Source organism: Chaetodon trifascialis, chromosome 17 (assembly GCF_039877785.1).
Source record: "Chaetodon trifascialis isolate fChaTrf1 chromosome 17, fChaTrf1.hap1, whole genome shotgun sequence".
Taxonomy (NCBI): domain Eukaryota; kingdom Metazoa; phylum Chordata; class Actinopteri; order Chaetodontiformes; family Chaetodontidae; genus Chaetodon; species Chaetodon trifascialis.
Window position 1 is genome coordinate 10,315,574 of NC_092072.1, and position 27,849 is coordinate 10,343,422.

General features: G+C 43.6%; 2 protein-coding genes across 3 annotated transcripts in view; one reads left to right on the forward strand and one right to left on the reverse strand.

The window, feature by feature from the left end:
* tshz1 (teashirt zinc finger homeobox 1) overlaps positions 1-27,022 on the forward strand; it is a 31,166-nt gene extending 4,144 nt beyond the window's left edge. For both annotated transcript variants that reach the window (XM_070984601.1, XM_070984603.1), the window contains exon 3: positions 22,439-27,022. In XM_070984601.1, coding sequence (XP_070840702.1) covers positions 22,439-25,785 — 3,347 coding nt within the window. In that variant the 3' untranslated portion in view covers positions 25,786-27,022. The remainder of the gene's footprint in view (positions 1-22,438) is intronic.
* Positions 1-27,849, reverse strand: part of LOC139346420 (zinc finger protein 516-like) — a 372,274-nt gene that overhangs the window by 274,439 nt on the left and 69,986 nt on the right. The window lies entirely within an intron of this gene.

Below are 27,849 nucleotides of genomic sequence, written 5' to 3' on the forward strand. Positions count from 1 at the left end.
CGTTTGCATCAGTGTTCATTAGCATTCTCTGCTTCTAGCTTCTCAGATGTGAGGATTTGCTGCTTCTCTCTCTTTAGCCACATCATAAATTGCATGTTTTCATTTTTTGGACTGCTGGTCCAACAAAACAAGCAATTTAGAGACATAGCCTTGGGGTGTGGGAACTTTAAAAACACATTTTTCAGTATTTTGTGTTTTATGGACTAATTGAAGTACTGTGATAAATGGTTTAATAGCATGAAATCAGCTATAGCCCTAACAAGCACCAATTCTTATCACTGTTTAAAGAAAAAACTGGATGGCATCTGGTTGTTGGCATTAGGAGCATTATCATCCTACACAGTGTATGGCCACATACTGTACACATTAGATGGCCGGTAATTAGTTTAATTAGTGAATGTGAGATATTGTACGGAAGAAATACAAAGAAGCCATAATTCTGCACTTGACTTGATGCTGAGGTCACACGTTTGATCGCTGTTGGAAAATTAATGGTATTGTTGCACGTCTGCTCTTGCTTTTAGTTTGCCAGCCACAGTATCTTAAATCAAACACTGTCACTCCAAGTAATGAATCTGTCAACTAATCATTCAGCATGTCGGTGTGATTACAGTGCAACACTGTCTTAAATTTATTCCTCAGGAGTCAAAAAGGTCTAGTTGCAACAAAAAAAAAAAAAAATTTTTTTTATTACCTGTCCTGACACAAAAAAAACACATTTAGTGTGACTGACTGAGACAGAGGGAGAGGCGGAGCGATCCACAGTGGGATGCACCCGGACGCAAGTGCGCTGGATTAACATCTTTACACTCCTGCACTGTTCTGAGGTTGAATTAGTCAGAGAATCTGCATTCCACTCAGTTTCCTTTCGCTCCTGGATGTTAAAGTTTAGCAACATTTGATCCTGCGCTGGATCCCCATCTCCACTGGCAGTGTGTGGACTGACAGAATTAGCGCAGGTCGTGAGGGGAGAGAACACTACATGCTGGGATACTGTCAAACATGACTGTGTGGAAATGTGTTCCTTCATAGCTTAAGATGGTAATTAGTTCGCCTTTGTCTGCTCTCCTGATAGAAACGTTGGCCAACCGGCCGGGTCTGGCCACTCACGCACTGATGCCACTAATTAAAAAGTTTAGCGCTCTAAACATAAATCAAGCATTCAGGATACAGTAAGAGATGCAGTTAATTTCTTTAATATGTATGATTCAGTGTGTCTCCTATAAACGAACTTCAGAGCTACGTTTTAATGATCTGTCTGTATAGCTTAGCTCAGCACATGTTTAATTAAAGCGCCCTGCAACATGTCCAGATTGAAGCCACAATGAGGCGTACGCTGAGAGAACAGGATGCACAGACACTGCCTTGCCTTGTGAGCTCCTCCACTGACATCTGCCTTCGCCTCTCCTAAACAGATATACTGCCGCTATCGCTGCCTCAATGCAAAAGGAGCCTCTTAATTATGACTTGAGGGTGGGCAGGCGGGGGAGAAGTTGAGCTTCTCTTCTTACTGACGGCATCGTTAGCCGTGGTCCCTAATTATCCAGGTAGCTGACGGATCAGTGACAGGGCCCCACCGATTAATGCTTACAAATTCAGAAAGGTGTCATGCTGCCTTGATATAATCAACTCAGTGTTAGCCACTTCTCATATATGCACCCCCCCCCAGTTGTTCCAGTGTAAAGTCAACAGCAGAGGTTGCTTGCAGTGTGACAAATGTGAAGCCAACAGTGTGCTGGACACAAACATGCCTATAACAAGGTTATAGGTTTGGATGTACACCCTCACTGTAAACAGTCACAGTATATTCAGTGCAGTTGGTTTTGATAGTTAAGGAATAGGTGTAGGTGAATATATGTGGCTTGTATTGAATGTGAAAGATTTTCTTAATACTTTCCTTCTGATCTTTCTGCAAACAGCTTTCTGGTTTGTTTGACAGAACAGGAACAAAGTTCTAAGCTGAGCAGCATTAATACATTTTGTTGTTGTTGCTTTGCATTGTATTTCCTCTGCAGAAATTTAGCTCACGGCACCTGTCAACTAAGAAGCCAGCACCTTGGAAAACTTGTGTTGGTTTTTATCGGGATGCTCCTGATAAAGTATTTAATGACATTTGTCAGGAGTTGAAGCTGCGCTGTGAGGGGGGGGGGAATTATGTTATTTGAAGTGAAAAGTCTGCAGATGAGAACAGAGCGCGTCGGCGTGTTTGTGTGTGTTTATGTGTGTGCGTCGCTGAGCAAGACGAGGATTTTGTGCAACCCTGCGTGTGTGTATGTGAAATATTCTGATCCGGTGATAAGGTAGTGTATGTAAAGTGTCATTAACAGGTGACATTGACTGAAGGAGTCACTGGATATATTTGCTATCCCACACTCGGCTACACCCGCAGTTTCATTTGCATGTGGTGTCAGAGCCAGTAGGCCTCCAGGAAATCAAAGACACACACTAATACGCACACTCGCACAACTAACGCTCTCTGTCCTCATCTTTGTGGAGGTTAAGTGACAAATGAAGATCGATGACTGCTCTTATGGAAAAGAGAGGGTCGAATTGAAAATATGTGGGAATTAGGTTCGCCAGCAGGGCGACGATGTGAAGGCATTCAGCGCCGCAGCCGCGAGGTAAAACTGTCCCAGAGCTTAATGAGGTTGAGAGGAAGCAGGAAAACCTGGGTTTTCACTCAAGCAGGACACGAGGAGCCTTGACAAAGAAGCAAAGAAAACAAGGTCATTTTTACTGGAATGAAACTCACAAGCATCCTCGCCCTTAAATACATCCTGCTTGTATTTATTGTCTCTGTCTGGTTTCCATTCACAGACATATTTTGGCTTTGATTCAAAACAGCTGCACAACAACCAGCACAATGTACAGCGGGGATGTAAAATAATAACAGGAATAATAACAAGAATGAAATCATCCGCATGAATGTCCTTGAGGGGTTTAGGGCACCGGTTGCTGATTACTGAGAGGCACACACACAACACACACAACACACACGCACACACACTGTATTGGCAAAGTTTTCCTGCTGATTGAGTGAAACAGCCAGTTGGGTGAAAGGAGAAGAGGGTGAAATCACAGGCAGGGTTTTCTAAAATACGTTCTATTGATTGATTTCTACGTTTGCACTCACTTAAAACTTACTCAGCCATGTTTCCAACACAAACATATGGATTTCACACAGCGTGTGTGATTGTGTGCCTTCGACCTGGCCATCAGGACTCACGCACAGGGCTGTCGCTGACAATTATTTTCATTATTTACTCAATTAATCATCAATCGTTTTGTCCATAGAATGTCTTAAAGTAGTCAAAAAAAGCTTGTTTGATTTCCAAATTTCACAAAACCAGACACAGTTTGTCAGACCAACAATCCAAAACCTGAAGCTATTACCGCTGTTTTTGGAAAGAAATACATCAAATCATCAAAACAACACGTTTGCTGTTTCTGCTTAAAACGTCATTAAAAGGATTTTAATTTTAAAAGGATTTTCAATTCATTTTCCGATCATCAACTAATTGATGCATCGATGATTTGTTGCAGCACCACAACCAATTCTTTATTTTCCACATATTAAGAAAATGCGAGTTCCAGTCATTAGACTCAGTTTTAGGGAACTGAAACTGTGCTTGAAACTGCACTCTCTGGATTATTCTCAGTATTTATTTAGGCTCTAGCAAAGAATTGTGGGCAATCAGGCGCCCAAAGTGGGCCAGCTGCATTTGCTTCTTCACACACACATTGGACTGATGGTTCCTGTAATAGTTCAAGCAGTTTAAGAGTTGGGCAAAGGAAGACAAAGGGAATCAGGCTGTGGTGTGGAGGAAGGAAAGAAAAAATGCAGAAAAGAAAGGAAAAATGGCAAGTCATGATTTAAGGCAAGAAGACGGGAGGTCCAGGGTACACTCAGAGGTCAGTGTGCACTCAGGGGAGCTCCTGTCTGCACCGCCTCCAGTCTACACTGTGTTTTTTGTGTGTGTTCTGTTGCTTTCTCATATTTTTTCCCCACTGGCATACAGCAGTCTTGCATGTCTGTGTCTTCTAAGTGTGTTTTGCATAAATGCACTTAATGTTTTTAGTTACCACTACCAGTGTAATGTCATATCTGTAGGTGCTGTGTGTGTCCTTGCATGATTGATGCGCTGTACGCCAGACAGACGCCGCTGCCGTGATCGAATTTGTCCGGAGCCAAAAAGACTCTGATTCAGATTTAGTTTCTGTGTTTTGCTCGAGTGATCTCAGAAATTACTCAGCATCCTTTTTCTCTCTCTCTCTTTTTCTTTTTCTTTTTTCTTAGTGCTGCACTTGATGTATTAGAAATTGCCACTGAGGTGGTGTTTGTTGCAGTAATCACAGTGATCATGCTGGAGATAAGCCTTGGAGAAACATGGCCACCAAAGCCGGCCCAGTGAAGTTTAAATTACTCGCGGTGCTCCTTTTTATTGAATCTCTTGCTCCCTTCTGTCGCTGATACTTGAGTCAAGAGCTCAGTCAGTTAAGCTAAGATGGAAAAACTGCCTTTGATCCGCAAAGTAAACATTAAAAAGCGGTGATGAGGTGAACGTGTTGCCACTGGAGGCCCTGTGCGACCCAGCCCTGAAGTTGCTTTCTGTTAACCGGCCTTGAACATCTGGGTTGAAGCAGGGCGGGTAGAGCGAGGGTGTGGGTGAGGGGAAGCAGACAACAGAGGGAGAGAAAGAGGGGCTGTGAAGAAAAGGTATTAAAAGTGACAGATGAACAGGACTTGGGTAGACGTTCTCCTGCAGCAGCTGTGACTGCTGCCATCGCTCTGACAGGTGTCAATTAAGAATTACTGCCGAGGCCCTGCAGTCATTTTTTCCTGCCCAGCTGTCTGTCTGTGCGCCTTTTTGAGAAATAACACTTTACCCTTGTCACTGCTTTAGCGCTTAGCCGCGGTCGCCCCAGAAAATGAGTGCATGGCGGGCACGCTAATCGATAACCAGTATATTAGCAATTATTTTGCCCATTGATTTATGGTGGGGCAGTGACTCCCACTGTGTTGTTGTTAGCCGCTGATTATATGTGCCTGTGCTCTGCTGCAGACACGCACACGAACACATTGCTCTGCTGTTTCCAGGTAGCTGTATTTCATGCTTAGAGCAAAGTACACAAAACAAAACACATTTCCTTTTTGATTGTCAAAGTTGAGTCCTTTAGTTTGCCTCAGGAGTTCCCCAGATAATGAAGAATTAATATCAGTTTAATATCACCATATTTTCTCTTTTTAGGACAGTTAAATACTGCTCTGTTTCTGTTAAAGGATGTTGCTCTCAGCATCTCAAAATGAAGCTTTCACTCAGGTGGAGCTCTCTGGATGAAGGTGTGTGTTTTCTAGTATGAAACGTTTTGTTCTCGTATGCCAGTTGGCCTACTATAATCTCACCTGCTTGTCACCTTAAACGTTAAAAGAAATTTATAGGCCCTTGTACAAAAGTGCATGCAGTGTTTTAGCTTCGGATGCACCAATCCAGTCCGAATCAGGCCCTATTCTGACCTAATTAAGGTCAGGATCAGGTATTGACCAGTTTTCCACTCAATTTCATTGAAAATATTCAGTGTTTAAGTTGTTTTCTGTGCCCTTGTTTTACCTTAAATTTGGAATGAAGAAGCAGACCCTTAGTATTGTATATAGTATATAGTATTGGAATTGGTAAATGGATGGGCCGTCTCAGTCGACTAGCAGTTCTTACTTCAAGCCATAAATTGACTATTTGTGGCATGTTTATAGCATTCATGTTATTATTTAAATAGATATTTATTTTGGGGGGCAACAGAAAATGATTTGAGTTCCAGCCTAATAATAAGATTATAAAATACGCTTATTCCGGCACCATTCCCCACTGGGTGTCCTTGTCCCAGCCAAGAAAATCTTAGCTGCATGGCTAACTGAGTTACAGTTAGCAGCAGACTTCCTTGTAACAAGACAAAAGGTCAGTGTTGCAACTGTTACTGATACTTTTGTTCCGACCTTAATGACAAGCTCCAGCTCCTGAATGGAGTTTGAGGGGGGTTTTTTCTTCAACTAATCACCAATTAAAACTAGTTCGACTCTTCTCATCGACTGTTAGTGCTCAGGCTCAGAAACGAGGAGAAAATGTTGTTGCATCCCGAGTTTTAGCATGTCAACTTCCTGTTTACTTTTCTATTCTTTAATTCAAAACAAATGAATTGGAAAGCTCCTGTTGATCATAAAAGGAACACTAACATCCTAACAATATCTACGATTTGCAGGGATGCTTGAAACAACTGTAGAAACTGTAACGAAGAGACACAAGAGTCACTTCCAGGCACGAACTACTGCAGCACTCTCTGGCTGAACATAGCGTCTCAGCAGAAATTCCATTTCAGTTCAAAACTGTAAAATTAAACCTTATAAAGGAGACTTGCATCGATTCTTCACGCCAAACTATGAAGCAACTCTAAAACAGCCGGAGGCTTACAAAATAGAGCTAATGTATGTTGTTTTTGTTTTGTTTTTTTGGGACTGGATATGGGCTGGAATATGGATACTTGATAACTGTACACTGTTGGTGTTTTGAACAGAACCCCCTGTAAACATCAGGAGAACATTAACATTAATTAAACATGTGCAAACTAAGCCACAGCTTGTGGCTTCCCAGCCCTAAAGGGAGCTGTGGTAGTGCTGTATGTCGACCAAGAAGCGGTACTGTATATCATGAAAGGCGCTGGTTTTTTATTACATGGAGACTGATAAAAGCTGGCCTCAGCATACCCAAACAGCAGTCAGTGCAAGTGGACAAAAGTCAGGGGGCGGAAATTTCTATCCCCAAAGGAGTGTTTATTTAACTGATAAGGTGGGTTGAGAAGCAATGAATATCATTTTTTTGGACACTAGTTTACTGCAGATAAGCCATCTGGGAACGGATACAGTTAACAGATGACACTCTGTCCTTGAGAGCGGACGCTGGGGAAGGTCGTGCTGCAGCCTGGTGTAGTGCCATCTCTCTTTCCTCCCCTCACCTCTTCATCTTTATCTCAGCCTACTCCCTCGCTCTCTCTCTCCTCGTTTTTTTGGGATTACTGGCCCCCTCTCTCTCCCTCCCTATAAGCCTTTTCTCATCTTCCTATCTGTCATCAATCTCTATCTTACTGACTCAATTCTCCTCTACCCTGCTCATATTTTCTTTCATCTTCCTCCCTGTCTCTCGCCCTCATCTATCGCTCTCTCACAGGATGCTCAAGAGTCAGTGAACTGGTTACAAGAACATGAACTCGACGTCTGAAAAGGAGAGCGCAATACCCTTTCTGGCCCACCGGCCTTGTTCTCATATTTCAAGAACCTTTTTTTTTTTTTTTGTCTAATTTCAGCGACATCCTGCAGTCACACTTGTGAGTTGTAAAAAACCCTGAAAGGTCACAGGATGGTTCAGTTTTGTGTCATCTTCTTTGATGTCTAAACACATGACTGTCATGTATTTTCCAAGAGCCATTTCCATCCCCATTGAGCACACAGCTGTCCATAGAGCACGTTGCACAGGAAGAGAATCAAAGCGTATTTTGTTGTTCAGTTTTGTTTGAGCCTTTCATTCAAAGGAAACCCATTGACCACAGTTTGCTCGGGGTTACACAAAGTAATCACTTCACAGTCGTCGGCTTGATGGGCAGTTGAAAGGGGATATAATGTCTCAAGATCCCAGTCAGTTCAACAACACCACATGCTACCCACCCCTCCCCAAAAAAAAATTCCTCCCAAATCTTTCCTGAGCCGCCGTGTGGTCTCAGACAGTGACAGTCACAGGGGGGTATAAGCTCAGCTCTGTCCCTCTAAGTCGTCTGTCTCCGAGAGAACAGCGGGAGGCCTCTTGTACACCCAAATGTCTCCTCTCGTCACTCAGCCCCTCACATAGCTAACCAGCACTGTCTGGCTAAGTCGCCGTGCACCTGAGCATCTGCTTCTGATCACCTGTCTGTGTTTGTGTCTCTGTCTGTCTGTTGACCCAACTGTCGGCCTGTTTACTTGTCTATCTCTGGTCCATCTGCCTCTGCCATGGTACACGTTGACAGGACTGCCATGACAGTACATCAAACTAACTAGCCTGAAAACATTTTGACATTGAATAATGTTTATATGATAGTCTGCAGCAATGCAGAGCATTGACTGTAAATACAGTGTAGCCACTAGTGGAATATAATGAACTACTTTATACTGTTACTAATATTTTCCTAATATAAATGCTAATGTTTTCAGTTAATTTAATTGTCTAAAAGTAAAAAAGTCTAATTTCTGCTTATTTCCTCACTGTAAACTAGGGCTAACAACAACTATTCTAAATTTTAATATATAATGGAATTGTAAAAAGATCCACACATTCAGGAAAAAGTAGCACCGCCACAAGTTTCTGTTGTCCAGTCATTATTATGAGTGTGACGCTTTTAAATCTCTGAGGTCAAAATGTCTGGTGAAAATAATGCCCGAGCTACATGTGAAAATATTCCGGCTCTTCATGCTTTTTCTACACTCTCTCCTCATTTGTCCGAGACTCTGAAATCTTGCAGGACACGTGGAACGGCACCAAGTGGAAACTCTGCGCACACACCAGCACGTTCTTTGATTGAAAATAAAATGTAGGTCAAGCTGAAGCGTGCCAATAATTCAGCAACATAGAATATGACATTATTTTAATTTGTAGGTATGTAGATCTTTTGAAAGATGTGTATGTTAAAAATAAAAAATAATATATTAGTCGTAGTAGTTGTTGTGTTGTATTGGTTTGCTGTGTTGTGGACATAATGCACAGAAATAGAAATTTAGATGGTTTGACCCCATGTGTTTTCTTCAGAAGGAATAATCAAACGTCATTTTTTTCTATCATCAATGATGTCAACATATCTGTTTCCATCCTTTACAATAAGATAATATGCTCCAAGGCTGAAGCAGCGCAGTGAAAATTCACACACACTTTTTAGGGGAAAGTGTGTCACCAAAGTGCAACGTGAGCATTCCTACAGCTTTCTCTCATCAGAGTCACTTTTGTATAGTAATTAGACATGTAAATGTTATGTAAACATATAAAATTTGACATGTAGATTCTTAAAAATGTATATATTACATACAGGTTTCTCCAGGAAGTAATCCTGAATAACCTCCTCGGGTGAGGAGGTGGGTTTTGTTGCCATTGAGCAGAGCCAGGCTTGCTGCTTCCAGACTTCATGCTAAGCTGAACTAACCAGAAGCGTACTGCACAGACGTGAGAGAGGCATCAATCTTATCTAACTCTCGACAGGAGAGTGGAGAAGGGTATTTCCCAAAATGTTGAACTGTTCCTTTTTTGTGTAAAATAGAAGGTCAACTCGTAAAATACGATGCGGCGTGGCTACATTCATTCTGCTGGGCCAAACTGAAAAACCAAGAACATTTTGTGCTTCTTTGTGTTGTGGCCTCCTCCTGCAAAGTATCGGCCATGTAGGGCTTCTGGATCCTGTCTCACTGGTCCATTTATGTCCATTTAGTAGTATTTGCCTCTACCTCCTACCTTGCGTTATATTTTGGGTATGGCTTGCTATTTCACCTTTGTGAAGGTCTGTGTAATATATCTGCCTTCTTGCTGAATACTTACAGTATATTTGGAGTGTGTCTGGCCTTACATTTACAGTCCAAGAATGGCCACATTCCCAGCGTGTGTGAGTCATTTCTAGGTTGAGTGTGACACACTTTTTTTTACTTAACTAATCTGTTTTTGCTCTCCATCTTCTCAGATTGTCACTTTACTCTTTTCTCTGCCTTGCCTCATAGTTGGAACCTCGTTCGTAGACGCCTCTGGTTTAACAATAACCACTGTCACTGTTAAGAAAGTCATGCCATGCACATTAAACTGGAAGTCTGGAGGGATGACTCAGCAGCAGTATTTAGATCAGCAGAAATATGCTTTACAATAACAAAAACATACAATACTCGATCACTGATAATGTTTAGTAAGGCTGCAAGTCTTTTTTGTACATCATAATTTAAAACAATTTAAAATTAACAATGAATGTGTCGATTTTGTTTTGTTGAATTTTTATTAAATTGTCCGTCTATTAAATGTAGAAATAGTGGAAATAGCGAAAAATGGTCATCACAACTTACTAAAGCCCAATGTCATGCCATCAAATTGCCTGTTTTGTCAGACCAACAGTCTTAAATCCAAATATTTTCAGTTTGTTCAGGCAGTGAACTAAGAGAAACAGAAAATCCCTACAATTGAGAAAAAAAAAAAAATACAATTAGAAAATATTTCAATAAAGTATATTGCATATGAAAACAACACAACCTAATAAAGTTTAAGTTGCTTGTCAGCAGGATTAACTCAGTGTGAGAAACAGCGTCAGCGTCTGTGGTGAGAGTCCTCCTCACGTTCAGCGTGGACTGACTGAAATGACACCGGCGTAATCAACGAGCGCACACATTTATCGAGTTACTTTATTTCATCAGAGGAGCCAGACAATGTCCATCATGTTAGGGTCCTCTGGTGTGCACGGGGCTTTTGTCAGGAGGCAGAATGTGCGCATCAGGATTTGTTAATTAAACTTGGTCAAACTAAACAAGATCAAGGAGCAGAATGGCTCTCGCTGATTAACATCAAGTTGATCAAGTTCAGTCAATTACCTCGTTACACTCTCTCCTCCACTGACTGCTCCACTGGCGAGAATAGTGCTGTTTCCAAAAGTGTGTATCGATGCTGAGTTACTTTTTTTCCCTACTCCTTTTTCATAGCAATTAGCATTAAATATGAAAAGGAGCGTGCACGGTATATTTTATTTTGTTTTACTTCTTAGAATGAGGACATTTAAATCTCAGAAATCCACTTTTGGAGCATCAGTGTTTGGAAGCGAACAGCTCTGACGTCGCGCCGTACGCTTCAATTAAAAGTTTAGAGCATCTGAAAGCTCGAAAACTTCTGCTAAGCTGTTATAAGTGCTCTCCTTGGGACAGAAAATTAAGCACATGACCGGACAGGCCTGTCTGAATAGACGTTTCCTCATATTCGTCGGGAGCCTTAAAACTATTTTAAAACTACACTTGGACATTTTTAGCCCCGCAGTGGCATACACTGGAGCTACTGTGGAAGCAGCGCTGATGGCACAATCCTGAACGGGTGAAAATGTTCCTCCCCTCCTCTTGATATTTGGGATCTATTATGTATGGAGGAACTGAGTGTCTACATGACCGGGGCCAGAGAGCTAGACAGGACAGGAGTGAGGCACTATTGTGTGTGTGTGTGTGTGTGTGTGTGTGTGTGTGTGTGTGTGTGGGTGGGTGTGTGTGTGTGTGGGTGTGTGAGGAGGAGCATAAAGGGGTGAAGAAAGAGGAGAAAAAGAGAGTGACAGCAGACAAAAAAGAACCAGGGAGGAAAGAAGGGGGGAGGGAAAGGGATGAGGGAGTGGAAAAAGAGGAGGCAAAGCAACAGAGGAGTGAAAGAGAAATGACTTGAGGGGTTGAGGGATGGAGAGAGGTGAATAGAAAGAGAGAGAGAAGAAAGTATCAAGGCAATGGAGGAGAAAAAAGAGGGAGAGAGAGAGTGAAAGCAGTTGGACTGTGGAGAGAGAGAGAGAAAGAGAGAGAGGGGAGGATGTCACCCATGGCTGCCACTCATCACTCACAGCTTAATGACGCTGTTTTTTTCTCCCTTCTCCCGCTCCTTTTCCGTGGGAGAGGGGTGGGGGAGGGAGGTCGGCCGGCGCCCAATCAAACGGGGTCATACAGAGTTCACATCGTCCAGGTGGGACTGTCCTCCGCCGGGGAAGCGCTTGTGTGTGGCCGCAAGGATCGTCTGGAATGGGAGATAGTTTGGCGAGGACAGTTTCTGAGAACTTCCTGCGAGCAAATCTGGCGTGAAAGTCAGCGTTCAGATTACGGTTGTGCTGAAGGTTACGATCACGTGCAAAAATGAAACAAAGAAATGTGTTCTGATGTGAAAGATGAGGCAGGTTTTTAATGTCAAACATGTCAGTAAACATGGCTTTGTTTTGCCCGCCTGTCGGCCTTTTTGTTTTGGTTAAGGTGCGAATGTCTTGTTCAAAGTTTGTGTTCATGTGTTTACATGTGTGTACGTTTGAAGCATGTGTGTTTGCGTTGAAGGAAACCGCTCCGGCTGTCTGTTGCTTCCTTCTGGGATTGGCCTGATTCCTATTGCAGCATTGGAGTTTTGACACAGTTTGTGTGTGCGTGTTTTTGTGTGTGTGTGCGCACTCAGCTCCACTTGTCCTCTCACTCATTCCCGTTTCTGGGAAGCATCAGCCGTTTAAAACTCAAGGCAGGATTTCTCTCCCTTCACTCTCCTCCTCGCACCAAATTTGGGGAACAGCTGGGGCGGCCATGACGATGATTTGTCTCCCTCTGCCCGTCTGCCTGACAGGTTGAGAACATGCGCGCGCACACAAATACACACATTTGCTCGGGGAGACACAGACACTCACTAATAGGCACATACACACGCAATTAAACATGCACTCAGTATCACAGACAGACAGGCACAAACACACATACACACCGTAGACACATACCCCTTATAAGAGGCCATGTTCTCAGGACGCTGCCAAAACACTCCGATTTCCTTTAGCCTGGGCGGCCATACATCAGCTTGGGGCCTCCCAGCCCGGATGGCAGGGGCTGACAGAATGACATGTGTCATTTATCAAACGAGGGGCGCCAGGCCTCAGGAAAAGAACAGACCGCCGCGTGACAAAGCCCCCCGAGAGCTCTCCTCCACTCGCAGCGAGGGGAGTGTGTCATGGGATAGACACTGACAAATCTGCAGAGATAGAACACACATGGATACACGCTGACACCGACACACAAGCATAGGAAACACACACTGAGAGGTGCTTCCAGCCCAGATACAAACCCAGTGATCTCACATTATCTCCAGACTACACTGTGGTTGTAAAAGAAAGAAAAGTCTATGAAGAAGCTCAACTGAAGGAAAAAAAAAAATTTCTGGAGTTTTAAACATGCTGGAACTGGAGCTACAAACACACATACCCACACATACACCCACATATATGTTTCCCTTGCAGCCAGCGAAGCCGCAGCCAAAGCCTCTCCTGTTGCCAGCAGCAGGCCTGTCTGTGTGCCCGTCCTTCTTAATGAACGGTCACTGGCTGCCGAAAGGAACTCTCTTACTTGGCAACGCCGCTCCATCTCCTTCCTTTCATATCCGTGCCACCACATACTCACAGTATCCCTCTTTTTCCCTCCATTATGTCGTCCTCCTCTCCATGCTTTCTTTTTACCCTTCTCCTTCTGTCATGATCCCCCCTCCACCCCCGTTTACTCTTTCCATAGCCTGTTCATTTGTCTTCATAAACCTAATTTATTTTCTCTGCCAGATGCAACCTGACAGCCATCAGTCTCTCTCCCACACACACTGACGCACACACACCTGACCTCCCGACATGCAGACAAACACACTAACATGTACGCACAAATGCACATAGCTCTGTTCTCGCTTTTTATTCGTTTAGCCTGTCTTTATTACACTCACGCACAGCCTGTATTACCTCACACTGCTCTGAGGTCAGCTCTGCAGTCACATACCCTCTGTTTTACCCCTGTCCTCCACCCCCTCCAACCCCCAAAACCCTCCCATTAACATTACTGAAGATGGATGTGTCTTCATAGCCGAGATTGATTGCGGATATAGAGTTATGGTGCCATTTGTGTGTGTGTGTGTGTGTGTGTGTGTGTGTGTGTGTGTGTGTGTGTGTGTGTGTGTGTGTGTGTGTGTGTGTGTGTGTGTGTGTGTGTGTGTGTGTGTGTGTGTGTGTGTGTGTGTGTTAGTGTTAGATGGAGGGCACTTTGGGAGGCGGCGGTGGGAGCTGAAATGTGAGGGAGGCAGGCTTTTCTCTCGTTTCCAGAACCTTCCAGCCGTTAGTTGTCTGTCCGCAGTCTGATATTGTGCTCTGTTGAAGGATTGCTTCCTCTCTTCCTGCCTCTCTCTCTGACTGTGAAGCTGTTCATACCCATTGTATGCTCACACACACACACACACACACACACACACACACACACACACACACACACACACACACACATAGCATAGTCGCACACAGACACAATTAGTCTGAGATGGCTACTGATACTAGTCCACTTTGAAAACCCAGTACATAATTTACTGACTTTCTCCAGGGACCCTTTTGCAGCCCCTAATCCCTCCTCCCTCCTATCATTTCTTCTTTTGTCACTTTATTGCCATGGTCATCAGGAAAGGGGGAAAAAAGCCTCCTCACAAGCACACATACACAAACTGCAGAGGGGTTCAAGCTTATGCTTTTGTTATATTTTTTTGTTACGCCCCTGTGCTATTCATCACGCTTTAAATCCTAAACCAGTGTTGAAATGAAACAGTAGAACTTTGTTTAATGGAGCGCCAGACTTCAGCACTAACTCGTCACTTCAGCGGGCAGAATGAAGAAGAAAACGTGGCGATGCATAAAGGATAGCGGTTCTGATGGTGTACAATTGCTGGAATTTCCCTGGTGACACATGCAGTTAAAAGCACTAAAATGTTTGGGGACATTCGGTTGTCCTGAGCAGCCTCCTGCCCGGAGGGTTTGTGGTTCTAATTAATTTCCCTGAAGTGACTTTATGGTTTTTAAAGGTCTGATTTCTTTGTCTGTCTTTGTTCACGTTGGGAAAGGGATGTGAGTCAGGTCTCTGTGGTCCTGTTCTCACTAAGTCCTCTGCATTCTTGTGTTCGGGCTTGTGTTGCATATCTGGTGTTTGGCTTGTTGTTGAATGTCTTGCCGAGAAGTAGATAAGGGTGGAGAGGAGCTGATGAAATGTTTTTGATCCAGAAAGACAAAGTGATGTGTGTTTGTGTGTCACCCTACTGTCTTATATCAGACAGCTCAGTTTGAGGTCACACCAGTAAACTTTGCAGCTAAACCGCTTTATTCTGGAAATTTGCTTGCGGGGAGGAAGTGAATCTGCACAAAGGTTTTGTTTGGTGAATGTTGACGTGAATTTCCCATTGACAAATAGCAAGCCGCTTGATAGTACTGACCTTTGAGAGAGTCCAAAATGGAGCAAGCTAACGTTGCTTATTCGCTGTGTTGCACCACTGTGTGGACTTATTTTCCTGTTAATAATGGAGGTAGCTAATAGTTAGCATGCTTGCTAACAAAATGCCAGAGGGGGCTAAACAACCCGCTGTAGAGAAAGCAGGAAGAAGCCTTGATAGCTTTGACTGACTAGCACCAGCATGTCCCTGGCGGGCTAGCTTGTGAGCGGTTAGCGGCTAGCTCCAGCTAACCCTGCAAGTGTTTAGCTGGCCACTGAGCTCCTAGGACCAAGTGTTTTACAAAGATGAATGGATGAATCTCGCTGTGTGTCTGCTATGATTAGATTTTTTTGGGAGCTTCATTCCCACAGAGAGTAAAGGATCGAATTCATAGAGCTGCGTGTGTGTCTGTGTGCATGTGTGTGTGTGTGCTTACATCTGTGTATGTATTTTTTTTCTCTCCCTCCGTTTCTTTCTTTCTCTATGTTTTGTTCCTCAGCAGTGTACAAAGTGGATGGCCTCTGTGAATTGTGGGGAGGTCTGACAGCGTGGAGAAGGTTGATTGATGGCTTATTGTGCAACCGGACTCGGCTAGACCGAACTGGTTAGGTTGTGACCCTGTTTTAGCCCCGTGCCCTCTCATTTTCTTCCTTTTTTATTCCCACCATGTTTTTATCTCCCCGTCCCTGTATCTACCTTTGTCACTCTCGCTCACACCCACTCAGACACACACACACAGTGCATAAATATACATGTATGTTCAGACTGTAAACACACTTCCCCTTTGTGCTTCTTCTCCTCCACCCCCCCTTCGTCTTCTTTGCTGCACTAAACTCATCATTGTTGCCATCATTCATTCTTCGCTGTTTCCTTTCTTCCTTCCTCTGCCCACTTTGTTTTCTTTGTCACTGCTCCTTCAGGACAGGTTTTGTCCCACGAGTCAGTTCATCAGGTTTCATTTAACGGGCCCTATTCATTCTGTCTGAAACACTGGCCACTCTCGAGAAATGCTCCCCAAAAAACCACCCTCGTAGACAACTCCATCGCCTCTTTTGATTTTGCTGAATTTCGGGGTCACCAACCAGTTCTTGCCAGCCGGAGAATCAGCTCACGGCTACAATTCAACAAATTCATGAGAAGCAAAGTTAGCCTAAACACCAGGCGCACTAGTTTAAACTGTGGTTCAGCCTGTTTTTGCTTACAATGATTTTCTGCTTCTATTCTCCACACAACCATAGTGATTTATGGTAATTATCCATCTTTGGGGTCATCCATCAACTGGTTGTTGCTAGGCGATGGGAGCAGCTGTTGTTTAGTCGGAGGAAGCTCCACTGTCAGGGGCAATGCAGGTGAAATTCAAAAGACAGCGTCTATGAAGAAAGGATGAAATCATGTTATTTTGTTCGCTTTGAGATTCGCTCTTTTCCGATTTTCACAGAACCTTTCAGTGAAGGAATGGACACCCTTGTTTGAAGAGGCCTTGTATTTTAAATCTTTAAACATGTGTACAGTTCAACGAAAGTGTAAAGCCATAACAATACACATATTTAAGTCTGAATTTTGATAACTTTAAACTCAAATGCAAACATGCAGCACACCCATGACAAAAAATCTTACGGATAGTGAAGAAAGCGACAATATTTGCTCGAAAAGAATCTGTTTAACAAATGACATCTGTCTGATGCAGCCTACATTGAATCAGTGCTTGGCATCGGTTGAGTAAATCTCACTCACATCATCTTTAATTAGCATTAGTAATGCTTTATCTGTACTTTGCCTGAAAACAAACCAGATGGTTTGAAATGTCTGTGCAGCACCAGAGCAGCGTTCGATTGTTGGGTGTGGGGGGTTTGGCAGGAAAGTCGAGCAGAAAAGGGCTGGAATCTGCCGTGCCGATGATCTAATGGCTGTTGTTTCATCTCAGAACAAGGAGGCACTGACAGTTCAGGGAAAAGGTGATTTATAGACCACAGTCACTGTCACGGCATGTCAAAACTGGCTCACAGGAGATCTGAGCAAACGGGCAGAAAACAAAACAAAGAAGGGGAAAAAAGAAGAAGAGGAGAAACCTGCAAAGCAATTCAAGAAAGACCTGGGAATTATTTTCTTTAGGAAAAAAACAGCTGCAGTCCTCCAGATTTGTTGCTCTCATTCATTTCTGAACTGTTCAGTGAGCAGCTATCATTTGGTCTCTCTGATTCACACATACTGTACTCGTAGTGGCCTAATGAAGCTGAGCCAGAGGTAAAATGCACTGTCTATGTGACCCATTTAAAAAGGCTATTAGCATAATATGAGTTCAAGTAATTGCAAATTACTTGGAACATATGTGAAAGCCCTTGGGGCTGTCAAGAAGTTTAGGAAAAGGTAATTTAACTTAATTTATCTTTTAGAAAGACTCCAAAGCAGCAACACAAACTCATTGCAGCAACAGAGAGAAAATGTGAAACGTTGTCTGCACACGTAGCTACCAGCATGCAGAGCAGACTGTGCAGGCTGTTTTGTTTTCCCCGACCGGAAAGACTCGTGGAAGCTGAGAAGGTGGATTTGTACGACACAGGAGGAGCTATTAGAAGCCCCGGAGCCATTGTGCCATATGGTGGACTATTCCATGTGGGTTAGGGAAGGGTGGGGGCCAGGGCGGGGGGGGCGGGGGGGGGGGGGCTCTTAGGTAGGCTTTTACATGTCTGGTCAGGCAAGCTGAGGGTTAAATCTATGTAGTATCTATGTAGCCACATGCTGCGATGCAACAAGCGATTTGAATTTAGCGCTGCAGCACTAGAAACACAAAAGGAAGCTTCGATTGATCTGAAGAGTTTGCATTTAGCAAACTTTGGTCATTTCTCATAAATTTGTGACAGTGTAGGTCTGAAATGACTTCTCTGATGGCAGTTCTTTATGTAGAAGTGGGTAACACTTTACGCTATTCACATTGTTCTTACATGCACACTCTTGTAAGATAGAAGGAAGAAAACAAGACTATTGGGAACAAGGGAGTAACAATTAGGCATTTTAGAGGAAAGGGAAAATAGGTTATACTCCATTTATCATTAATTTTTGTAAATGCTGGGTACCTTTGGGGGATAGAACCAAGAAACAAAACAGTTACTTAACTGTACTGTTCTGCTAGCATATTCTAACTGTACATACATGTAACAGACTCATCAGATTATCAGCGATGTTGACACCATTTTTACAAAGTTTTCCTGTGTGACATCCTTTAAGTAAGTACCAATAAGCCAATAAGTACCGTATTGGTACCTGATTCACACAACCAAATACACCATAAAGCACGTCTGTGTTGTAAAGAGTTGTATGGAAAGCTCTGTTAGTTTGATAGTTGCCTGGAGGCTGAGAGGAGACGGTTTGCCTCAGTATGCGACGTCCACAGAGGAGTCCAAAGAGAGTGTCAGGTCCTATGAAACCACAGCCACGACTATCCCAGAGAGAAAAAAAGAGCAAGAATGAAGAGGACGGGGGAGAGCAGAGAGAGACAGAGATTGCCTGACATACTAAGCATTACCATAATTGGCTTTTCTACATGATAGGACAGAGGAAATAATAATGTCATTTTATTTACAGCCTTCTCTCTGCTGAAACACACACACACTCATGCACGGCGTACAGGTCAATGACACACACTGATCAGGCCTGTCCAAAGCCATCAGAGGTGAGTGGCAGGGAATAGAGGGGCCGGTGACAAAGCGAAACGGGAGAGAGAAATAAGACTGCCACGCCACAGCTCCCATTTTGAAGGGCCACTAAACGGTGTGAGGGAGCCTTCGCCGGCCACGCCGCTCCGAAGGCAGCGCTCGGCCTCGCAGGGTAAATCAGCGGGGTGAAAGCTGGCGGAATTGGACATTAGCACTGCAAATGAGAGCCAGGATTGCCCTCTTCTCTGAGACAACATGAATAAATGAAGAAGGTTTAGAGAGGAGAGTGTGTGTTTGGTGTGTGTGGGCTGTGTGAAGCAGATAGAGGGGGGAAAGACGGAGTTGATTGTGCCAGTGCCATGTCGTACTCAAGTTATCTCACCCTGTCTTGTAAAGAACTGATCAGGACACCGACCTGGTTCTGGATTTGTCACTATAATAAGAACGTTTTGTAATATTTTTGAGTCATAGGGCAGTCAGAGTCTGACTTAATGTCACATTGAATTAAAAATGAATGCAGAATTCTCTGTTGTAATATTTTTTCTCCACTGTTTTGCACTCATGGCCACAGGTACGCTTATGTGTGTGTCCAGGCTAAGTGAGGGCTGGGTGCTTTTTCAAATTTTACACACTAGTGCTGATAAAATACCTGATTTTCTCTTGATACCCTACTTTTAGGAATATAAACTCTTTTCCCAAACATAAATCCTTTAGTGACAACAGGGGTTGAGGTTCAACTCCGAGGCCTCGTCCAGGCATGTGCACTTTTGGTGTTGTTTTTTTGTTTTTTTGTTTTTTTTTGGGGGGGGGGGCGCAAAGAAATAATTTTCTCAACTGTTCTTTCAGCTCCGTCACATTTGCTCTCTCAAATGTGCACACAAAGCAAGGTGTTGTGTGTATTTGCGTATGTGGACCTCACACAGCTTCCTGCCTTGGGGGAGGGATGTAGTTTGGGGGAGAAGTGTGTGTGTGTGTGTGTGTGTGTGTGTGTGTGTGTGTGTGTGTGTGTGTGTGTGTGTGTGTGTGTGTGTGTGTGTGTGTGTGTGTGTGTGTGTGAGTGAGAGAGATGGGGGGGTGGGGGGTGTCCTACTGTGGTGTCACCTGTCTGCAGCAGGAAATCCTGGACTCTGGGCACAACAATAGTGACAGGCTCCTCTCCAGACGCAGATGGCTTCGCTTTTCCCCCCGCCAGCCACATTGCATCCCTGCATGCACCTGACACACTGTGACACTTGACACACACACACAAATCAGCCACACCTATCTCATACACACCTACAGACTCGCACTCAAGGCAGAAATTTCACTGCATTCTCGCTCCTGATATCTCGGACTTAGTTTGTTGGATGCTGTTTAACTTGTTTCCTTGTCATGTTTTTTTCTGGGAGATACACGCGCACATACACTCACGCACACACGCGCACTCACACCTCTTGTTCGCTGGCCTAAACACATCTTTTCTCCTCTCTTTTCAAAACTTCCCCTCTTTTCCCTATCCTCCCTGACAGCACAAAGTGGGCTTACGTTTTTGACTGACAACCACAACAGACACCTCTCCCCTCGCCTCCCCTCCACCCCCGTTTTAATCCCCTCCCTATCCCTCTCTCCCTCCCTCTCCTCTTCCTCTTTTGTTCTGAGTGACGCTCGAAAGCCGCAGTGTCAGCATCTTTTCCATCTCTGATTGCCTTATTAGCCGGCGGTGGCACCCGCAGCTTTTCTGACACAGATGGTGAAGGAGGAGGCTCGAGCAGGGGGAGGAAAAAAAAATGGCTGACTTGTGTTTGTTGTTGTTACTTTCCCCTCCCACCTCTTCTCAGGCTTGTTTGCGTGGACACTGACACCTCAGGCTGACACTGACACACTCCTGACACTGATGCCTGTCAAGGCAACATACGGAGGATGGCAGGGAAAGAGGAGAATTTAGTGTTAGTGTGCTCTCCGTGTCTGAATGTGTGTGTGTGTGTGTTGGTGCTGCTGTCAGGTTTCTCTCACTTTGTCAGCTAAGCTGCTTTGTCTTTAACTACCTCACCGCATTGACTTTGAATAGGTTGAGTTTTGCATTTATTTCAATACAGTGGGCTGCATCTCGATAGGGAGGACGAGAGGGGTTGAAAGAGAGCCGTGCAGCTGCATTTGCAAAAGGTTAAAATGGACTAATTTAGTGACTAGCTGAAGTGAATGATTTCAGTGCAGCCTGTGTATAATTAAGAGCAAAACCAGCACAGGAATAGTTTAATTAGGAAGAGGAAGTTTGTACTTTGAGTATGTACGTTCTCTCTCTCTCTCACACACACACACACACACACATTCACACACATGCAAGGCAGAGAGTTGCAGCTGTTGGACCTCCAGATTTTCCCAGGCAGCAGTAACTGGCACCTCACAAACATCAGGTATTATGTCCATTCCGATTATGGGATACAGAGCTACATGCTGTTTGAAGCTGACAGCACATCTGCCTCCTCACTGGAGACTGATTCTGGCACCTCAGACAAGCATCTTACAAGGAATGGATTGGAGGAGCTGCCTTAGCATATTTAACCCTCTATTTTTCCCTCTCCCTGCCTCTCTGTAATATTTCTCTCTTAATCTGCTTCCAGGATCACATGTAAACCTTTTCATCTCTCTACTATTCTGTGAAATGATTCTTTTTAATTTCTTAAATGTTTTATCTGGAGATTTAAAGGAATTATAACGCCGGTTTTATAATTTTAGAGACAAAAGATTTGTGAAAATCATAGCTACAGAGAGTGGGCAGCCATTTTCCATTGATACTTTAAATCTCTCTCTGTTCTTTTAAAATGGCACACTTGAAGCTGTGAGTACTCAGGGAGCACAGGCAGTAACAACACAGCTTGTCATGTCCACTGGCCGTTTCCTAGCATCATGCTGTGAGGACTTCCACAGCCGATGCCAAGTTGACTCCAGCCAACCATGGCTTGGCAAGGCTGATGCAGCTGGCATCTTCCTCCACTATCTCTTACTTGTGAATCCATAGTATGTGTGGCATGTTGGACGAATAGAGCAAATCAAAGTCAGGAATAGATCTATGGTTGCTATACAGCAGCAAAACAGACAATGAAATACTCTGCATAGACTGTGTGGCTGTAGGCTGCTCTGGCATTTCAATTTGCAGATAAGGAAAGAGGTTTTATATTTGATAAATATACTGAAATGTTTGTGCATATGCAGTAAGTTCATCTTATTAATTCAGTGTTACCACTCAGTGTGTCTTGTGAATTCAACATCAAAGTGAGTCTTTAACACAGTGATCAATGAGGCATATTTTCCTTTTGCCTGTTTTTTTTTTTTTTTCCAGTCGTGAGGAGACAAAAATGTCTTCATTTGTATTGTGAAGTAGCAGATCTCACCACATGATTAATAAGTATCGTCTGCTCTGAGGATTTGCTCTCTGTGTAATTTGAAATTTTGCTTGTTTCTTACTTTTTAAACTAAGCAGAAACATTTCTGGAGCTCATCTCTGCTCTCTGTTCTCGCTGGGCTGTAGTGTTCAATAGCTTCATTAGGCAGAGCAGTGAAGAGGACTATCTGTCATTGTCAAGATATGGATGTTTGCCACTTTATTATCACAAACCGGTGTCCTCTGCTGGGACTATTGACAAAATCCTCTTTAGGATTATTGCACATGCAGCCTTCATATAGTAAGGGCGGTAGATGCTTAATTGGTGTCATTCTAAGGTATCAAAAATATATGTGTAAAAAAAATCTAATGCCACTCTTGTTCTCTTTTTTGTTTTCCAGCTTATGGACCTGAGGACGAATTTACAGTGGATAAAATTGATGAAGATGAACATTTGCAAGATGACGGCCTCTCCCTGGATGGTCAAGATGCAGACTATTTTTTCAATGATGAGGAGGAAGCAAGAGATCATTATAGCTGCCAAAACTCTCCACTCAGCAATGGCACAAACCCAGACGCTGGGTACGCCTCTCCACTCAGCACCACCAGCGATCAGCTGGTGGACCTTAAGACAACATCCTCCTTCAATGATCAGGACAAGGTAAAGGAGAAGCAAGGGGAGAGCACAGAGTCCATCAATGGTCTCTCACTACAAGACAGTCTGGCACAAATGAAAGCCGTCTATGCAAACTTGATCTCTGAGGCCTCCTGGTCTAGCGTTGCTCTGGACATGCTTAAAAGTAGACAAGGGAACAATTACTCAGCTAGCAATGGCAATGGGAGCAATCACAAAGGGAGCAATGGGTTTCTGAACAGTCACAGCCCAGGCACCATCCATTTGAAGAGCAGATGTAGCACTAGCAATGCCTCAGCCACTACTAATGTTACCACCAGCAGTACTACCACCAGAACAGTGTCAAGCAACAGCAACAGTGGCACCAGTGTAAGCTCTGGCAGCACAGGAGGATTAGCATATGACTGGCACCAGGCAGCGTTGGCCAAAACTCTACAGCAGACCCCATACCAACTCCTCCCAGAGCCGAGCCTTTTCAGCACCGTGCAGCTTTACAGGCAAAACAATAAGCTCTATGGCCCTGTGTTTACGGGTGCCAGCAAGTTCAGGTGCAAGGACTGCAGTGCAGCCTATGACACTTTGGTTGGCCTGACAGTGCATATGAACGAGACTGGTCACTATCGTGATGACAACAAGGATACCGAGGATGATCGAAGCAAGAAGTGGTCCAAGCCACGTAAGCGTTCTCTGATGGAGATGGAAGGCAAGGAAGACGCCCAGAAAGTTCTTAAATGCATGTACTGTGGCCACTCTTTCGAATCCTTGCAAGATCTCAGTGTTCACATGATCAAAACAAAACACTATCAGAAAGTGCCTCTAAAAGAACCGATGCCAGCCCTCACCTCAAAGCTGGTCCCGCCAACCAAAAAAAGAGCATTTCAAGACTTGATGTCCCCGAGCTCGCCAGAGTCTGTCTCATCTGGAATACTCCTGGGAGAGTCCCCCAAAGACCAAAAAGTGGCCAATCCTTATGTCACACCAAACAATCGATATGGTTACCAAAATGGTGCCAGTTACACTTGGCAGTTTGAGGCACGCAAGGCACAAATTCTCAAATGCATGGAATGTGGAAGTTCACATGACACCTTACAGCAACTGACAGCCCATATGATGGTCACAGGGCACTTTCTCAAGGTGACTAATTCAGCCTCTAAAAAGGGTAAGCAGTTGGTTTTTGATCCCGTCGTTGAGGAGAAAATTCAGTCAATTCCTCTTCCACCAACTACTACACGACTCCCAGCACCCAATGGGAAGTCACAGCTTGACTCCCCGATCCGACCTGCTAGCCCTGATGAGGAGAATGAAGAAAAGAAAGATGAAGAGGCAGAGGAAGAGAAAATGGAAGCTAGGGAACCAGAGAGAAAAATAAAAGAGGAGAAAGACGACCCTCCTGAAAAAGCTGATAAACCTGGAAAGGCCAGATCTTACCAATACCTGAGAGAAGAAGATTTGGAAGAGACACCTAAAGGTGGCTTGGACATCCTAAAATCTTTAGAGAATACAGTTTCAAGTGCAATCAGCAAGGCCCAAACAGGCACGCCAACCTGGGGTGGATACCCCAGCATTCATGCTGCCTATCAGCTCCATGGATCCTTGAAGTCTACCTTGTCTTCATGTGCACAGGTTCAACCTTTGTTCAGCAGCAATTTGAAGGTACTGCCCTCTGATTTAGGAGCTATGATCCGTTCACCAAATAGCCCCTCTCCACCTCCAAGTCACAAGAGCAATGTGCTGGCCATGGAGGAGCTAGTTGAGAAAGTGACTGGGAAGACTTCAGTGAAGAATGAAAAAGAGGATAAACCTGCAGAGAATAAATGCAGATCTGCAAAGTCTCCATTGCCAAATCCAAAGGACAAACAGGCTTCACCCAGTCCAGAAAACCTCTCCAAGGCAGTTAAAAATCCTGCAGCAGAGGCCCAAACTGAGTCGAGAGGCAAAGAAGGAGAGCAGAACGAGAGCAAAGCAGAGACTCAGATAAAGAGTGAAGTTCATTCACCAAAAAGGCCTGAAAGCAATGGCTGCAATAACCTGAGCATCATCACAGATCACTCGCCTGAACAACCACTCGTCAACCCTCTCAGTGCTTTGCAGTCTATCATGAACAACCACTTGGGGAAAGCTGCTAAAGTGGCCACCCCTTTTGTAGACCCCTTTGCGATGCTTTATAAGATCAACAGCAACTCGGCACAGATGAAGTCAGCAGAGGTTGCGAGTCAGAACCCCGCTGATGATGATCAGCCCATGGACTTGACAAAGTCTAAAAACAACAATGGAAGTGCACCCAAGGGTATTTCTACACCAAATGACAATAGCAGTGTAAACAGCAGCAAGCCAGTGTTCAGAAGTTTCTCTCAGTCTTCATCTCCGCCTCTTCGGGAGAATGCTTTGATGGATATTTCAGACATGGTAAAAAACCTGACGGGCCGTTTGACACCAAAGTCTACAACCCCGTCTTCCATCTCTGAAAAATCAGATGTCGATGGCTGTACTTTTGAGGACAGCTTGGAGGAGCTGTCCCCTATTCAAAGACGGAAAGGCCGACAGTCCAACTGGAATCCCCAGCACCTCCTGATTCTCCAGGCCCAGTTTGCCTCTAGTCTTAGGGAGACTCCTGATGGAAAGTTTGTGATTACTGACTTGGGACCCCAGGAACGGGTCCACATCTGTAAATTCACCGGTCTCTCCATGACCACTATCTCTCATTGGCTGGCCAATGTAAAATATCAGTTAAAGCGGACAGGGGGTACGAAATTCCTAAAAAACATTGACTCTGGCCAACCTTTGTTTTTGTGCAGTGACTGTGCTTCCCAGTTCAGGACTCCCTCCTCCTACATTCACCATTTGGAGTCCCACCTTGGGTTTACCCTGAAGGACCTCTCAAAGCTTTCCATAGACTTAATAGAGCAGCAAGCAGTCAGCAGAATAGAGGACAAGACTTTCAGTTCCTCTGGACTTACAGAAGAAGACACTGGCTCAATATATCAGTGCAAACTGTGCAATCGGACATTTGTGAGCAAACATGCAATCAAATTGCACCTTTGCAAAACACACGGAAAGTCACCAGAGGACCATCTTATCTTTGTGAAGGAGCTGGAAAAGTTTGACAAGAAATGAAGACAAAGCTGATAGCATGACAGATTACTGTTGCACTATAACTCTAAGCTACAATCTGTCATAATGGATAGTGCCACAACTGTATCGAGAATTGTTACGACACATATTGTCATGGAAACACGGTAGCTTTAATAACACATACTGTAATTATTCAGTTCGCTATCGGTGATGGAGCCTTGCGTCGCAGAGGCTCAAAGCTACATTGTAAAAGTTGGATTTTTGGTGACATAAATGTACCAAACTGGTGCAGCAGCCATGGCACTATGTAGTCACTGACTGATTGTTGCTTTCCTAATGCACTGCATCTTATCTGAGCCTTTGGGAAAAGTCCATCTGTTGTTTTAAAACTGGACCACGCTCTTATTTTGATCACAGTTTTTGAGTGATTTTTTTTTTTTTAAGATAAATATATTTCAACACAACTTGCATATTATTTATGAGACAGTCTGTGCATGTTTTTATGTAAAACAGTGAGCATATTGTGTCTAATGAAATTTCAACCATGATGAGAAAACTGATCCCTGTTTAACAAATTATATATATATGAAGGTTCTAAAAGTAGCCATGATGTTGAGACAATTTCAGCACTTTAAGGAAGTGTAAATTGATGAAGAAATGTGTGGATAAAAGTGACAACACATCACCCTTTTGAGTTTTAACTCCCCTCATCAACATAGCAGTTCTGGGGACTAACAGTTTTGTATTTGCCATCGAATCAGAGAAATCCTTACAAAATGTTTAGAAAATTTGTTTCTCTAGTAAAATATAATTTCCTGGTTGTTTCAACATGTACAGTATTTGAGTTAGTAGGCTACCAGTTTTATTATTGTGAAGCTACAGTTGTAAAATTAATGAAGTTGAAAACTTATTGTATGAATAATCAGCAAGTATGTATACATGTATGTCAGCATATCTTGCTCTTTACAGTCCAACATTATTTGTACTATGTGCATTTTTATAATGTTGTTTTCTAGACAAATGTGGGGGGGAAATGTATAAAACTGCAGAATACTGTTGGACCACAATGTCCTTTTTCAGTGAAAAGTAGGTCCTTCACTGTGGTTTACATAAAATGACAGAACTTTACTGGCATCTGCTGCGATGCATGGTACTGTACATAGCATTGAAAAAAAGAAATTCTCACCCAATTGATAGATTTCCAGGTTTTATCATCAACCTAATTATTCAGAATGGCATTCTTTTATCCTCAGTTGTAAAATAAACTCTGTCCTGGATTAAACTGGTGTTGTTTGAGTGATTTTGCGAGTGTGTGAAATCCAGTTAGATGCAACGAAGGCTGAACTTGAAACATGATATTATACTGCGTGCTCTTGCCAATACTGTTTCAATAGTTTTTGTTTGGTCATCTTTCATTTACATATTTATTTTCAGGTTTTATGAAGATTTTTCTTATTGACTTAAGAGACAGTATTTTTCTGTCACATTTATAGATCTTATGACAAGTTAAATCACATTCTCTAGTATATTTTTTCAAACTATAGAGGTTACACATAAGTGTGGATATACCCTCCAGTTCACTCTAATATGGACGTGTTGAGCAGATATTTTGACACTGTAGACAGAGAAGGAAATGAATCCTGCTGAAAGTATCCCTCTTAAGTGGTCACGATGCCACAGGTAGAGTGGGCCCTTATTCCCGATTGCACTGAAATGTCCATCCGTCCATCTACTGTACTGTCAGGATCATAAATACAGCCCACTGTGGCAGCCTGGGTTTTGACAGCACTGACAGCCGTCATACTCTGGCTATAAGCAGACAAACAGATGGTCTGACTTCTTCTGGATGCGTGTGAATGAACTCCTCACCCCTGAAGGCGAATTGGGGGCTCAAAGGGGGTTGAGTTTGAGCACTTTTGGGGAGGAGCATTAGGTTATAATCTGATTTTCACTCCTTCCCATTTGTCAGGCGGGATTCATTGTGATGCACCAACAGAGCCACCTTCTTGGCTAGCTTAATTGGGGCAAACACAACGGCAGCCACATCAAATCTGCAAAATTTTTGCCTTCAAAGGAGGCTTGCTGCAGCACATGCTGGAGCCTTTC